This window comes from Aptenodytes patagonicus, chromosome 4 (genome assembly GCF_965638725.1).
Source record: "Aptenodytes patagonicus chromosome 4, bAptPat1.pri.cur, whole genome shotgun sequence".
Taxonomy (NCBI): domain Eukaryota; kingdom Metazoa; phylum Chordata; class Aves; order Sphenisciformes; family Spheniscidae; genus Aptenodytes; species Aptenodytes patagonicus.
Window position 1 is genome coordinate 8,847,255 of NC_134952.1, and position 13,647 is coordinate 8,860,901.

Here is a 13,647-nt window from a genome sequence, read left to right on the forward strand (position 1 = left end):
GAGTGTCCTCTTTTTCCGTGTGGTTAGAGATGCTTTGCTGCGTGTAATTGCAGAGGGGCAGGAGCAAAAGGCACCATGTAAAACCACATAGTGAAAGATACAGATTTAATGGCTTTGGCTGCAAGCTCGTGGTGGGCATTTACAGGGCCAGAACAGGAGAAGTCAATCCATAGCCTATACGTGTTATGGAGATGCACACAGACCAACTAAACGGATTATACCTCCTGCCTGCTGGAGGGCACTGGCTGACCTGTCCCGCCTTTCCACCAGCTAAAAACCTGACCACGGGTGCCTACATCAGTGCATTTCTGCAAGGATGGGGGAGAGGTGGAGGGTGGGGGGAATTTCTCATTTAGAAATTACCAGAAAGGTGTCAGTGGGCAAAGATGGCTCAAACCCCCTCAGGGTCCATCTCACGCACTGCCTTCCCTAGCAGTACAGTTGGCAATAACACTTCATTTGCTCTACCCAAGCAGGTGTCATTGGAGTCCAACTCTTCCATGAATTCCAACACACCCCTGGTCCGGATCACGCGTCTCTCCTCCAGCGACGGGCCGATGCTGGCCAATGTCTCTGAGCTGGAACTGCCTCCTGATCCTAAGTGGGAATTGGCACGCTCTCGGTCAGTCAACCCACGGGTCAGGGTCCCCTTGCCTCCCGGGAGTGTCACCACCCCAGTACCCACTAACGCGCCTGTTGTTTCTCCCTCCAGCCTGACCTTGGGGAAGCCGCTTGGCGAGGGGTGTTTTGGCCAAGTGGTGATGGCAGAAGCGATTGGGATTGATAAGGACAAGCCAAACAAGGCCATCACGGTTGCTGTCAAGATGTTAAAAGGTATGGGGAGTCCACAGAGGGCAGAACAGCATATTGTGCTGGGATTTCATCTCGTTCCCTCTCTTCTAAGTCTTTTATACAAACAGATACAGTATAAGAAAGCAAGAACAGCTTGCTTCTTCCCCTTCACCCACACAGCCTGGGGGTGAGGGCTGTCTCCTTGGGGAGCACGTAAAAGTGCAAATCCCATCAGGAGCGGGGAATGGGAAATAACCCAGTTCTCTGCCAAGGGGTAATAGCATCCCTGAGAAGAAGGGGAACCCCCTTCACTTCTAGCCAGCTCCGTGAATCAGCTCGCTCCTTACTCCTCCCATAACTAGCGCTGCCTGTTCTAGCAAAAGCTTATGCAACAAACTCAGGTGGAGTTTGTAGAAATTCGGTTGACAAACTCCTTCTTGAGGAGTTTCTTCACTGAAGAAACTCGATCCCAAACTCCTGAGAGGTTAAAGGGAGGCCAAAAATGGGGGAGTCGCTGGGCACCTTCGGATGAGTCTCTGTTTCCCATCCTTCCCCCGCGCACAGTAGCCACAGACAACACACAGACAAAATCACCCTGAGGAGTTCAGCTGGAGCAAGCAGGGCGGATGCTCCAACAGTGAGCAGCATGGGTTTGAGGTTACACGGGGTGACATCTTTAAAAAAATAGTACTTATCAGAAAAGGATTCTTTTCATTTACATTTCCTTCAGTCCATTCTGAAGTTGTTTTTGGAAGCAGGAACATTTTCGTCTTTCCAAACCAAAGCATTCATTTGGGGAGGTTTTCCCCCATTTTTCTACTTTTGTAGAAAATGGGGGGTAGTTTTTCTACTTTCGTAGAAAAATTACAACTTTCCATGCAAAAAATACATTCCTTCCTCTAGTCCCTCTCCCAGCTCTGACTTTCTCCCATCCTTAACTCTTTGCCCCTGGAGATGAGGGAGGGAAACAATCAGAAATGGAAAATGGTGCCAGGTACCAAAACTGACTTTTTTTCTTTAATATTTATCAGGATGAAACAGAAGAGGAAAGGTTTTATTGATTTCTATATGAACATTTGTCTCCATCTATTTGTTTTTTCTTCTTGAACAAATATTCTCTTTTTTTTTTGAGGTAGTATTGTTTGGTTTTATTTTTATTCTTCTTCCCAAAATAGAATAAAAACAAACACTGCCATATTTTGAGTACTGTTTCCCTATCAAAGCCCCGCATGGCTACACAGCAGTCGTATTAACTACTTCACAAAACACTTATTTTCTTCCTGACATTCTTTTGCTTTCCTCTCTTGCTTTCTCCAGATGATGCCACAGACAAGGACCTTTCCGACCTGGTCTCTGAGATGGAAATGATGAAAATGATTGGGAAGCACAAAAACATTATTAACCTCCTCGGTGCCTGCACGCAGGACGGTACGTAGCAAAGCAGCCCACTGCTCGCAGGGCTGTGGGAGGCTCAGGTTTGACTGTCCCTTCTGTGTAATTACTCACTGGCTGCCCAAAATGTCCCAGATGAGCTTTCAATGGTCAGCCTAGCCCCCAGGCAGCGCATGCTGTTCCTCCGCTGGATGCTGATGGCACTCTTGCTTGCAGGACCGCTCTACGTGTTGGTGGAATATGCATCGAAGGGGAACTTGCGAGAATACCTCAGGGCACGTCGCCCACCTGGCATGGACTATTCCTTCGACACCTGCAAGCTGCCGGAGGAGCAGCTGACGTTTAAAGACCTGGTTTCCTGTGCCTACCAGGTGGCCCGTGGCATGGAGTACTTGGCATCTCAGAAAGTGAGTTGAGAAACCTCATTTGATAGACGTGTTGGTCAGACCCGTGTGTTCAAAGGCATGCAGTGCTCTGTGTGTGTGTGTAGGACAACTCAGGCAAAGCGTGGCAGGCTTCTCCCTTTAGAGACCAGATTTTTCAATGTGGAGTATCTTGGGTTTTTTGCAAAGGCTTCAGCCGTATGCAGAAGTTCCCATATGCTGGCCGCATCTGTGAGCCATGCAGCTGCACAGCCCTCGCTGTCACCTGCAGGCCTGTTAGCATCCCCAAAACGCGTACAAAAGCACAAGCAACCCAGACCTTGGTGCAGTTCCTCAGCAATTCAACCTTTACCACTCAGAGAGGTAACTGGCTTTCAGATGTGCAATCCTGAGGCTCAGGCAGCAGTGGTCAGGGTAAGCGTCACACCAAGTTGTGAGCTGCCACTGTGGGAGGCATTGATTTAGACGTCTAAAGGAGCTGCATGCACCCCTGTCCCCCTCATCTCCCTTCTGAGATCGCTAAAGACGCAGAGCACCTACGAGGAAGCTGAGATCGTGGGTGTAGCTCACGTGTTTGCGTCTGTCACCAGCTTGGTGAGAAGCGGAGCTGGCGGTGGATTTGGCTCGATGCATGGCCATGTCCAGGATGCTCCCTGAGGAGCACTTTGCTGGCATTGAGCCGGCTGCTGCATTTGCTTACATCATACCCTGGGATTAGTCCTGATTTATCCTGACATCAGCAAGTGGAGAATCAGGCTTTGGGTTCAGGAAGCTGTGCACCAGCCAGAGGGACCTCTTTTTGTGGGCAAGGAGCACTACCGCAAGAGCAAGTTCAGTTCAGGTGTCAGATGTGTTCATCCTGTGATTGCCGTTCAGGGTGGATGGTTCATGGTGGCTTTGAACTCTCTTTCTGCACAGCGCAGGCTAATTTAGCTTCTTTCTCAGCTAACAGCTATGATGTTGGGTATTGGACTAGATGACCTTTAAAGGTCCCTTCCAACCCAAACCATTCTATGATTTTATGTATTTTGGATGTGTTGGGGATATCTTAATTTGAGGATTTTTTTTCCTTCAAACATCAGCCTGCACTTCTCTTCCTGGAGGATGCAGGGCAGAAAGACAGCTTCACGTCCCAGTAGGCTCCCACAGAAGAGGAGGGTTGGCTTTCTCATCTGTACATCCCCTTTGGAGAGAAAAGACGCGTGGCTGTGTCAGTGCTGAGGCTGCCGATTAGGTGTTGCTAAGAGGTGGCTCCCACAGAGCATGCATGATGGGGCAGTGACACAGAAAGCGAGGAGTTAAGCAGTGCCCACAGCTTTATGAGCTTGGGAGTCAATGAAACGGCAGCTTATAAACCACATGGTGCTGTTGGTTCCAGGCGCAGGCAGCTAACAAGCCCTTATTTATTGACTTGCTCACCTTTCACAGTGCATTCATCGCGACTTGGCAGCCAGGAACGTGTTAGTTACTGAAGACAATGTGATGAAAATAGCTGATTTTGGCCTCGCTAGAGACGTTCACAACATCGACTATTACAAGAAAACCACCAATGTAAGTACAGAGCTGCCAAGCACGTGCAGTTCTCCTTCTGGCAGGGAGTTCAGCCATCCCTGCAGCAAGTGGCCCCTGTCCCACATCTCCCTTTCTAGAGAGGCTCAGGAGGAAGAAATCTGCCGGTGGCCTCACCCCGGCAGAGGTGAGGGGCTGTAGATAGGATGGCCCCAGGAGTCCACCTGTCATCCGTTTTCTTCCTGACAGATACTGCTGGTGCTAGTAGCTGGTTGAGAGGTCTTGGCTCTGGCCAGGAAGCTCTAGACTAAGAGAAACCAAGGTTTTTACCGACGGGGAATGGAGCCCTTTCCGGTCTGCTCCACTACTGTTCATAAAGGTCCCAAGGAGCCAACTTCTATCCCAGCAGAGCCCTTGACAGAAGAGCGTCACTTTTTGTATACCTGGAGCTACCTGGCTTTCATGCATTTCTCTCCTCTTTTTATAGCTGAGCTCCTTGGCTCCACTGCCAAGGGTGAAAAGATAGTCCCAGACAAGGGCTGAGTCCTGGAGTCATTTGTATTTTCTGTAGAGATGAATTTACAAATGAAGGGCTGGAGAGAAGACCTGTGTCTTGGTTCAGAGCCCTGCAGCAGATGTTTAGCTCTGAGCAAAAGCCACAACTACAAGAGTGCAGAGATGGCAGTGGAAGAGGTTGAGGGTATTGCAGAAGCTGAGGGCCTTGTGATTGCAAGGGGTCTAAATGTCCAGGCAGTCCTACGAAGCCCACCATGTCCATACTGATCCTTTCCAATATCATATCAGAAATCTTTCTTAATTGCTAGGATTTCTTAATCATAAATTAACAAAAATTCTTCGGAATTTTAATCGTAGATCAGATGGATTTTCCTTGTTTGAGCTGTGTTGGACAGCTGAGAGCACAATCCCGTTTGTGCATCCTGCCTATGTCCCATCTCTAGTTGTCTCCCCCAGTGAGACAGTGGGTCAGAAGAGGACAAAGCCCTCCCGTAGCCAAATTATGCCTCAGACATGAAACAGTCCTTTCTGACTCCCTCCAGGGGCCAAGCAAAGCCCGAAAGACTTATGATTAATCTAGTCTTTATTTCTCATATGTGACAGCCCATGTTTATGACCCTGACGTAGGATGTTCCCCTGGAAACCTGGGATCAGGACTCCTTTAGCCTCCAGCGGGATTGGGATTCGATTCTTAGAGGATCTAGCCCTTGCCTTCACTCTTGGAAGTTTCCCTTCAAGTTCAGCCTAAGCAGGGGTTGGACTTGGAGTCAAACTGCTTCTTCCAACCAAAGAGATGGAAAGTGTTGTCCCGTGTTCTGCTGCAGAGCTCGCTGCATTTATGAGCAATGGATGCTGTTCCCATGCAAAGATTTAGATGCTCTGATATGTTAAACTTGCCTTGGCAGTGAAATACAGTCCTCTACAGAGAGCATTTACTGCAAAGATTGTCAGCAAAGATCCAGGGATCAAATGCTCTAATCTGTTTATATGTGGCCACTACTGCTTTGCCCAGTGACCGGGAAGGCAGATGTGGTTGTTAATGAAAATGTTTCAAACTGGATTAGAAAAGAAGATTCAGATGGTGCCGTTGTGGCTGGGGGAATATGCTGATGGGATGTTCCCATTGTCTTCCTAATTACAGGGTCGGCTGCCTGTGAAATGGATGGCTCCAGAAGCCTTGTTTGACCGGGTCTATACTCACCAGAGCGATGTGTAAGCGTACCCGCACTTTTAAAAAAAAATAAAATGACAGGGAAATCAACACCTATAGTATCTTAAAGACAAACGTACTGCTAAGCACGAGCAGGGCTCGTTCACTGCTGGGGCGCCTGGGGATGCAAAAGCAAATGAATCGATTTCCAAGCTGCAGCTTTGCACACATGGTTTTATTTTGCTGTTATCTAGTTGCTTTCATCTGAGGATGTCTAGTGAGCTGCTGAAAAATTACTGGAAGGCAGGCAGGTATTTCTTGTCCAGTTTATAGATGAGGAGATTCATCCTGCAGTCAAAAAAATTTGTGCAAAAAAACTCCATGCAAAAAAAATTACCCTCGGCTTCCTCCACGCTTTGCCCCAGACACTTACGCTTCAGCTGAGTACATGGGATGAGCTTGAAATATTCTGTCTGCCATTAGTAGAGTTGATCAGACAATATTCAACAAATATATTCTCGGATTAGTTTTGCCGCTTCATTTATTTGCCTTTATTTTTCTTAATCCTGTCTTGTCTGTTTTGGTGCCTCTGCATGGTAAGCAAACAGCAGAGCCGCCTTACGTGTGAATCCGTATCGCATCTGAACTTTGCAAGGACTGAAGTAGCTCAGCATGCACACCGGCTTTTTTATTTCAATATTTGGTCAATAATGGCATTTTTACAGTAATTCAGCAGCCAGCCTGCCTGTTCCTCAAGGCTCACCGCTTGCAGTTGGACAAATGAATCTTTCTATTTCTGTATTTTTCACATACTTTGGCTTTCATTGATCTTAAATCATAGTTTCCATGCTTAGGTAATGCTGCAGCGGGCATGACAGATAAATCAAAGCTAGAGAACGGGAGAGCGAGCGTGCGTGGAAGCGAAACAGAGACAGATAATCCCTGTTTTTAAAAAGAAAACGAAGAAGGCAAAAGATATTTTTGAAAAAGAGGACTTTTAACCAGAGCACAGCTGGCGGGAGTGGAGTGTGTAACATTAGTGCTCCGCTGATTTTTGTTGGGGTATTTTTCTCCCAGCTTGGCCAGTGAAATGAGTGTTGTAACAAGCAAGTTTTGGTATCAGCTTGCACAATTAGTGGCCTGTGGTTCCAAGCCTGCAATTCAGTGAAGCTGTGCATGAATAATTTGATTTGTTCCATTCAGTGGAGCTGGTGGAAGACCTAACAAAGAGCTGGGGGTAATAGATGGGCTGTCACCTATCTGATTAAATGCTCATTTCAATTTCAGACTTGGTGCCTGGGATTTCTTTGCTATTGAGTTGGATCAGCAGAGATCTCCAAGTAACTAGTAAAAATGGCCTAGGCAATTAGTCATGCTATTGATGACTTTGTTAGCTATGCATGGCTGCACAGAAATAAAGCTGAGCAGGGGGGAGGAGATATGGGGGGGGCTTGGAAAAAAACCTCATTGAATTTTAAAGATCTTTCTTTGGTTTCCAGCTGGTCTTTTGGAGTGCTACTATGGGAGATCTTCACTTTGGGAGGGTCTCCGTACCCAGGAATTCCCGTTGAGGAACTCTTCAAACTCTTGAAGGAAGGCCATCGGATGGACAAACCTGCAAACTGCACCCATGATTTGTGAGTGTGTGGTGGGGGGTGACCCCCTCGCCCCGCTCCCCCTTCCCTCTGCGGCCAAATGCCACCCCAGGCCATGGTTCAGGCCGGTGGGACAACCCCGCCGTGAGATTGTGGAGCTGGCAGCGGGTAGGTTTACCCACCCCGACACATTTCGGCTCAGCCCATGACTCATTTAGCGGGTGGCAGTTGGGGTTGCAGCTCTGGTTGTGTCATCTTTAGGACGGTTCCTCCTCCTGCTTCGAGAGCACGGACACGCATGAGGAGATCAATAGTGAGGAGTGTGGCTCCACAAAACTCTGCTCCTCCTCCTCCCCCAAGCTGGCCATGCACCAAGGCCACCATGGCTGAAGTTGCGTTGGCCATAGCTGTTCTCAGGCGATTTAGGGGTGGGTGGGCAGGCAGGTGGGCGCCACTTAGCCCCACCATGGGTGACAGTCCCCTCTCCCGTCTCATGCAGGTACATGATCATGCGGGAGTGCTGGCACGCCGTCCCCTCACAGCGGCCCACCTTCAAGCAGCTGGTGGAAGACCTGGACAGGGTCCTCACTGTGACGTCCACCGATGTGAGTGTGGTGGGGTGGGCGCGGGGAGGGGTCGCTTGGTCCCCGGCAGGGGACACCCAGCATTGATGGGTCTGTCACCCTGGCAGGAGTACCTGGACCTCTCGGTGCCCTTCGAGCAGTACTCGCCGGCCGGCCAGGACACCCACAGCACCTGCTCCTCGGGGGACGACTCGGTCTTTGCACATGACCTGCTGCCCAATGAGCCCTGCCTGCCCAAGCACCCCCCCTGCAACGGCGTCATCCGGACGTGAGGACACCCTGGGCGGACAGACAGACGGACGGACAGACAGGTGGGCAGTGTGCCCACGGAGGCGCAAGGGTGGGGCACCGAGGACGAAACTGTAGTGAAGGATCTTCCAGTGGAACTGTGTGGTGGTGCCTGGAGATTGGTGGTGTTGTCGAGCTGTTCAGGGTAAAAAAAAAAAAAAAAAACCAAAACTTTTTTTTGTTTTGTTTTTTTTTTGGGTTTTTTTTTTTTTCCCATTTGCTGTATAAAAAGTCAAGAAGCACTGTTTGGCCTGAAGGAACTAATCTATTGCCAAGATGATCTATCATATGATTTTTATTTGGTTTATTTTTCATTTTTGGGTGTTTTTTTTTTACTAAGCAGAATGTTGAACCTGGGGGGCACTGACCTCCCAGCCTCCGCGCTTGCGTTTCGAGTGCCAGAGTAGCCGTTCTGTGCCTGCAATACGAAGAAGAGAAAAAAAAAAATCTTTTTTTTTTAAAAAACAAGCAAACAAAAAAAAAGTGTAAAGAATGTAGAAATTCTTTGCTTATGCAATCTGTACATGAACCTTTTTGGTGGAGCTGAAAAGCCACGTTGCCTGCAGGGATTCATATATTTATAAAAATATCTATATTTTTGTTGTCGTCGTTTTTATAGCTTCATGATCATATTATCCAGCTACATAGAAGGAATCCTTTTTGGAAGAAGAAAAAAAAAAAAAAGTAAAATGCAAATCATCATGGAGAAAGGAAAAAAAAATGATGAAAAGAGACAGTCAAGTCATCTGAAATGGCGGCGCTTTGGCCAGGCTCGGCGGCTGCCGGCCCTTGCGCTGGGCTGGGAGTGATGGGGCCGTGCCGAGGCGGGAGCAGACCCCAGGGACAGGCAGAGACCCAGCGGCAGCCATGGGGGTCCCCGGGGAGGAGAGCATCACCCATCCGAGAGCGGCAGGGGACCTGGCTCCTGGGTGCCCACATGGCGTCTCAAGCCACATCCCGACCTTTGGGAACAGCCGTTTGGGGCGGGGGGGGGGGGAGGAATCTCACTTTTTGGGGTTTGCACAGTTTTGCTTGCCAAGGGTGAGTGGGAGGGGAGCAGCTCCTCCATCCACCCCTCGACGCCAGCGGTTTGGCTCCATCTATGTGCAGTGACTCGGAGAAAGAAGTTACGGGTACCTGTAGGCAAGAGCCTTTAACTTATATCAAAAAGGTTTATTCCAGAGAATCTGTGTATATATCTATAAATATATCCTGTATATATATAAATAAATATATTAAAAAAAAAAGAATGTATAATACTAATGCAACATAAAGCAGTACCGAGAGAGAGTGTCAAAATACAAGCATTGCAATCTAGGATATACTGATCTGGGCGAAAGAAAAGATTGTTTGTTTGTTTGTTTGTTTTATATCTTCACAGTTTTGTTTTAAAAATTGTACCTTAACGTGTATATTTGTAAAGTTATTTATAGACATTAACATATCTGTTCATCGGTTTAAATAGCGTAGCGTTACTGTAAACTTTAAATTTCACCGAGTTTAAGGGTGGGTTTTTTTAACTTATTAAAAATGGAGAAAAAATATATTAATCAAGTTTTTCTTTTGTGTTTATGGGAAATATTGAAAGAATGTATAGGTGTACAGTCCTTTAACAAATTACATTTAATGATATAAATATATATATATATGTATTCATTAAAAAATATTAGTTTATCCTGGATTGCAGTGAGCAAAAGTAAGTTTATTTTTCAATACATCACCAGTGGTTAAAACCAAACAAATAGCAGCAGAGAGATGATTTTTACATATTTCAGAGAAACAGGGCCAAGAATTCTTCCATCAGTTTAACCACTGTGCATTAAGGGGGTGTGGGTGTTTATTTTTCTGTTTTCAAATGAAGGTATTCTTTGTGGTCGATTTAATAACAAGTATGAAGCAAAGCGAAATGTTGACTTTGGATGATGTGGGGTAATTTTTTTTTTCCCCCTTTGCCGGTACCGTTGTATTTTGGGCTTCAGAAATGCCATGTGAGCAAAATAGCAGGAAGAGTGGCACTGTTCGCAGGAGAGGTGCAACGACTGCGTATTTCTTTTGCATCTAACTCATTGGAAAATGCCAGTGATGCCTGATTTTGTGTTTCAAATGCTGTGCTATTTTGTTCCTCGATGTCAGATAGCTGTTTAAAAGCACAGGAGTGAACTAGGGAATTTTAGCGTGGATCAAGCTGACAAGGGGGAGATTTGGGCTGGGGGGGGGGTTGTGGGTTGGGGTTTTTTTTTGTCCAGAAGACTTTACTACCACAAAGAGGCAAGGCAAATTGCATCCTGAATTCTTTCTTTCCGTTTTTCTCTGGTGCATATTACATATCAATGTTTCAGAATAACAGGATGGCAGCATCTCATTTTAAGTTTTTTTTTTCTTCTTAGAGCCACAAAATCCTTATCCTAAAATAAATAATTTATAGTTTGAGGTTATTTCAATGGAAGTTTGAGAAGGTAGATTTCTAGAGATTTTTGTTTTGTTTTGTTGGAATAAAAAAGAATTTTTTGGTATTTTCTTACAAATGTCTGCTAATTGTGTACATTCCAAGTACTCGAAGCGTTGAGTTTTCCTGTACTGAGAAAAGAAAATGTACAAAACTGTGCATGATTTCAAATGTTACTAGATATTATAAATATATATATAATTTATTGAGTTTTTACAAGATGTATCTGTTGTAGACTTGTTGACTTTAACATTTCTTATTCAATGCTTATATAGTTTTATAGCCTGGACTATTATCTTTAAAAGCTTAAAAAATTAAAAATTCCAATTTTGTTACATTTTATACTGTTGATGTTACAATCCAGAGGTTTGCATAGCGTGATTTTTTCAATGAGCAACTCTGTTCAGTTTATTTTAATACTGTATTTCTGTGCCTGACAGCTGCAGCTGTCAAAGGTGTGAGATGAACACTAAATAAAACTATTCTGCTTTTGTTAACATGGCAAACTTACTTAAAAAAAAAAAAATAAACAAGTTGTTAAATTTTGGGGTTTATTCCCAATTGTGAGGGTCCTTTGCAAAACCAAGTCTTCTAGGCTCTGGGATTTGTAGTGCCAGGAGGGTTTCTTTTTTACAGTGCTGCTTTGTGAGTCCTGGCCAGCACAGGTTTTACATTCATAATAAATTTATAACAATTTTGGATCAAGGGCAGTATTATTTCTTTGTTAGTGGGTATATTTATATCCACACAAGCCATTGTGTGCATGCAGGTATAGAGGTATTTAACCCCCGCTTAACAAGGGCAGGAATTGCTCATTAAACCTCCGTTACGGATTTCATCCAGACCAGGGTGTCTCCCAGTGTGATCGTGGTGGTGCTCACGGCGTTGCATTCAGCCCTGCAGATGGTGGTGGAGGTGCAAGGTCCGCAAGAGGAGCCCACCACTAGGAAAGGGGGAAGGTGGAATCATCCAGAGCAGGCACCCAGTGCCTGGTGGGATGGGCGCGTGGGACCTCATTCTGCCCGGCTCCCAAGGAGCAAGGGGAGCCCAAGTTTGACTTTGGTTTTGAGTGGGTTGAGCAAGGGAGCTTCAGTAAATCCCCGCTTTGCTGGTAGCAGACAATGCAGGGGGTTGTTTCAGCTTGGGAAACACTGGGCCAATCTTACCAGCACTTCCATGAAATATTAACGGATTCCAACAGGTGATCGTGTTGAACTGCATCCCAGACACCTCGATTTTTGCATGCAAGTTTATCTACCTACATATAGCCTGCCTACAGTAGCAGGCATTTGTAGTTTTAAGTAGCTGGGCATGGGAGTGCATGCATCTGAGCAGGTTACATCTGCAGCACTGGGACTGGCACCACCACTGTTACATCCTAGTAGAATTTAAAAAAAAAAAATTACATTGTTTTTAGGTCATTTCCTTGCCATTGTAAGAAAAAAAACATTCTTTTAGCACTACTAAGAGATACTGCATTGTGGGAGAAGTCTTGCTACCTGGAACGGGTTGTTTCCATGCTTTAAGGACACACTTTGATGGCCAGCCTGGTGTCCTGCCCCAGCAGGAGCGGCGTGGGCCAAGGGTTGATCCCTGACCATCCAGGGCTGCAGTTGGAACGCAGCTGAATGCCTGTTGCTGGTTCGCATGCAAATGGCTTCCTCGTAGCAGGGTGGTGAGGATGTTGTGCACCATTTGCCGCCAGGACTTGAAAAGCAGAAGAGGGATGGATTGTTCTGCAGTCAGCTGCTGTGTGTAGCATACCCATGCTTCATAGCTGCCCCAAAAAAAGTCCTCCAAGCACAGGGAGAGCACAGAAGTCAGTCTCAAAGAGGCAAGTCTCTGTCCCGGCGCAGTGGCTGACCAACGCATGGAGCTGGCATGATGTTTGCTTTCCCTCTTGGGTTTCATGATGTCATTCTTCTTCTGCTGACCTTCACCCGCAGCAGTGTTTGTTTGTGGGTTAGGGAGGAGGGGGTAATATTTTACTTTAATTGCCTTACAATGCAGCCAGTTCTTAGCTGAGGATGAATATTTGGCTGCAGCGTGTGATGTGCATTGAGCAATGTGCAAAACAATCTCAAGGAATATTTGCAAAGCTGCTCAGCTGGGCTGCGTCACTGAGCGAACGTCCCACCGCAGCTCATCCTCCCCTTTGGTGGCTGCAGCCTTCCACCCAAACCATATGCCCTTTCCACATGAAAGAGGTATTTTTCAAAGCAGAACAAATGTCTTTTTTCCTCTGTGGGTGACTACACAAATAGGGCCTTGCACTGGCCCCCGTGACCTGTTTCGTAGCAATAAATTACTAAAATTGTGATTTTTTTTTTTTTTTTTTTTAATGTGTTCCCATTGGTAATGGCTACATGGTAAGACAGGGAGGATTTGGCAAAAGGAGGAAAAGTCTGAAGCCCTGCAGGTGTCAGTAGGAGATGACAACTAGAACTAAAATAGCAAAGTTTCCTGGTGACCGGTGCCATCTGAAACTCTTGAAGGAGGTGTCTCCTGCTGGTGGATTCCTCCGAGCCAGTTCATCCCTCCCAGAGGCTATATAACTTGCAGAAAGGGAATATGGAGGCATGGGTCGTGTTGACATGAAAAAGGAATATAAAAGGTGAATGGTGGATCTGCTCAACACCGCAGAGCTACTAGCAATGGGAGGACACGAGGGAATGGCCAGCAGAGATGCCAGGACACGAAGTGCTTTCTAGGGCTTCATGGCCCAGGACCGTGGGCTCACCAAGAGACAGGGAAGGGATTTGTCACTCTTGCCTGTACCTTCTTCCTCCACCTTCTCAGCCATGCTAGCTCTAAGCATGGTTTCACTTTCTCATGCCTCTGATTTAGTTTCTCTGTTTCATCACCATCGTGTTGTTTTTCACAAGCAGCATCTCGGGTGTAGGCAACATGTCAAGCAGAAAAAGCATCGTGCCTTGCCCCAACAAGATTATTATCTAAAAGCAGGAAAGAAATCAGTGTCCTAGCACACAGT

At 46.4% G+C, this 13,647-nt stretch overlaps 1 protein-coding gene across 5 annotated transcripts in view; it reads left to right on the forward strand.

Annotated features, from left to right (window-relative positions):
- Positions 1-8,384, forward strand: part of FGFR3 (fibroblast growth factor receptor 3) — a 55,555-nt gene extending 47,171 nt beyond the window's left edge. For 3 of the 5 annotated variants that reach the window (XM_076335781.1, XM_076335783.1, XM_076335784.1), the window contains exons 9-17: positions 474-622; positions 713-834; positions 2,110-2,220; positions 2,401-2,591; positions 3,996-4,118; positions 5,734-5,804; positions 7,242-7,379; positions 7,837-7,942; positions 8,029-8,384. In XM_076335781.1, coding sequence (XP_076191896.1) covers positions 474-622; positions 713-834; positions 2,110-2,220; positions 2,401-2,591; positions 3,996-4,118; positions 5,734-5,804; positions 7,242-7,379; positions 7,837-7,942; positions 8,029-8,193 — 1,176 coding nt within the window. In that variant the 3' untranslated portion in view covers positions 8,194-8,384. The remainder of the gene's footprint in view (positions 1-473; positions 623-712; positions 835-2,109; positions 2,221-2,400; positions 2,592-3,995; positions 4,119-5,733; positions 5,805-7,241; positions 7,380-7,836; positions 7,943-8,028) is intronic. The other 2 variants (XM_076335782.1, XM_076335785.1) reach the window with 1 other exon arrangement.
- Positions 8,385-13,647: the final 5,263 nt, after the last annotated feature.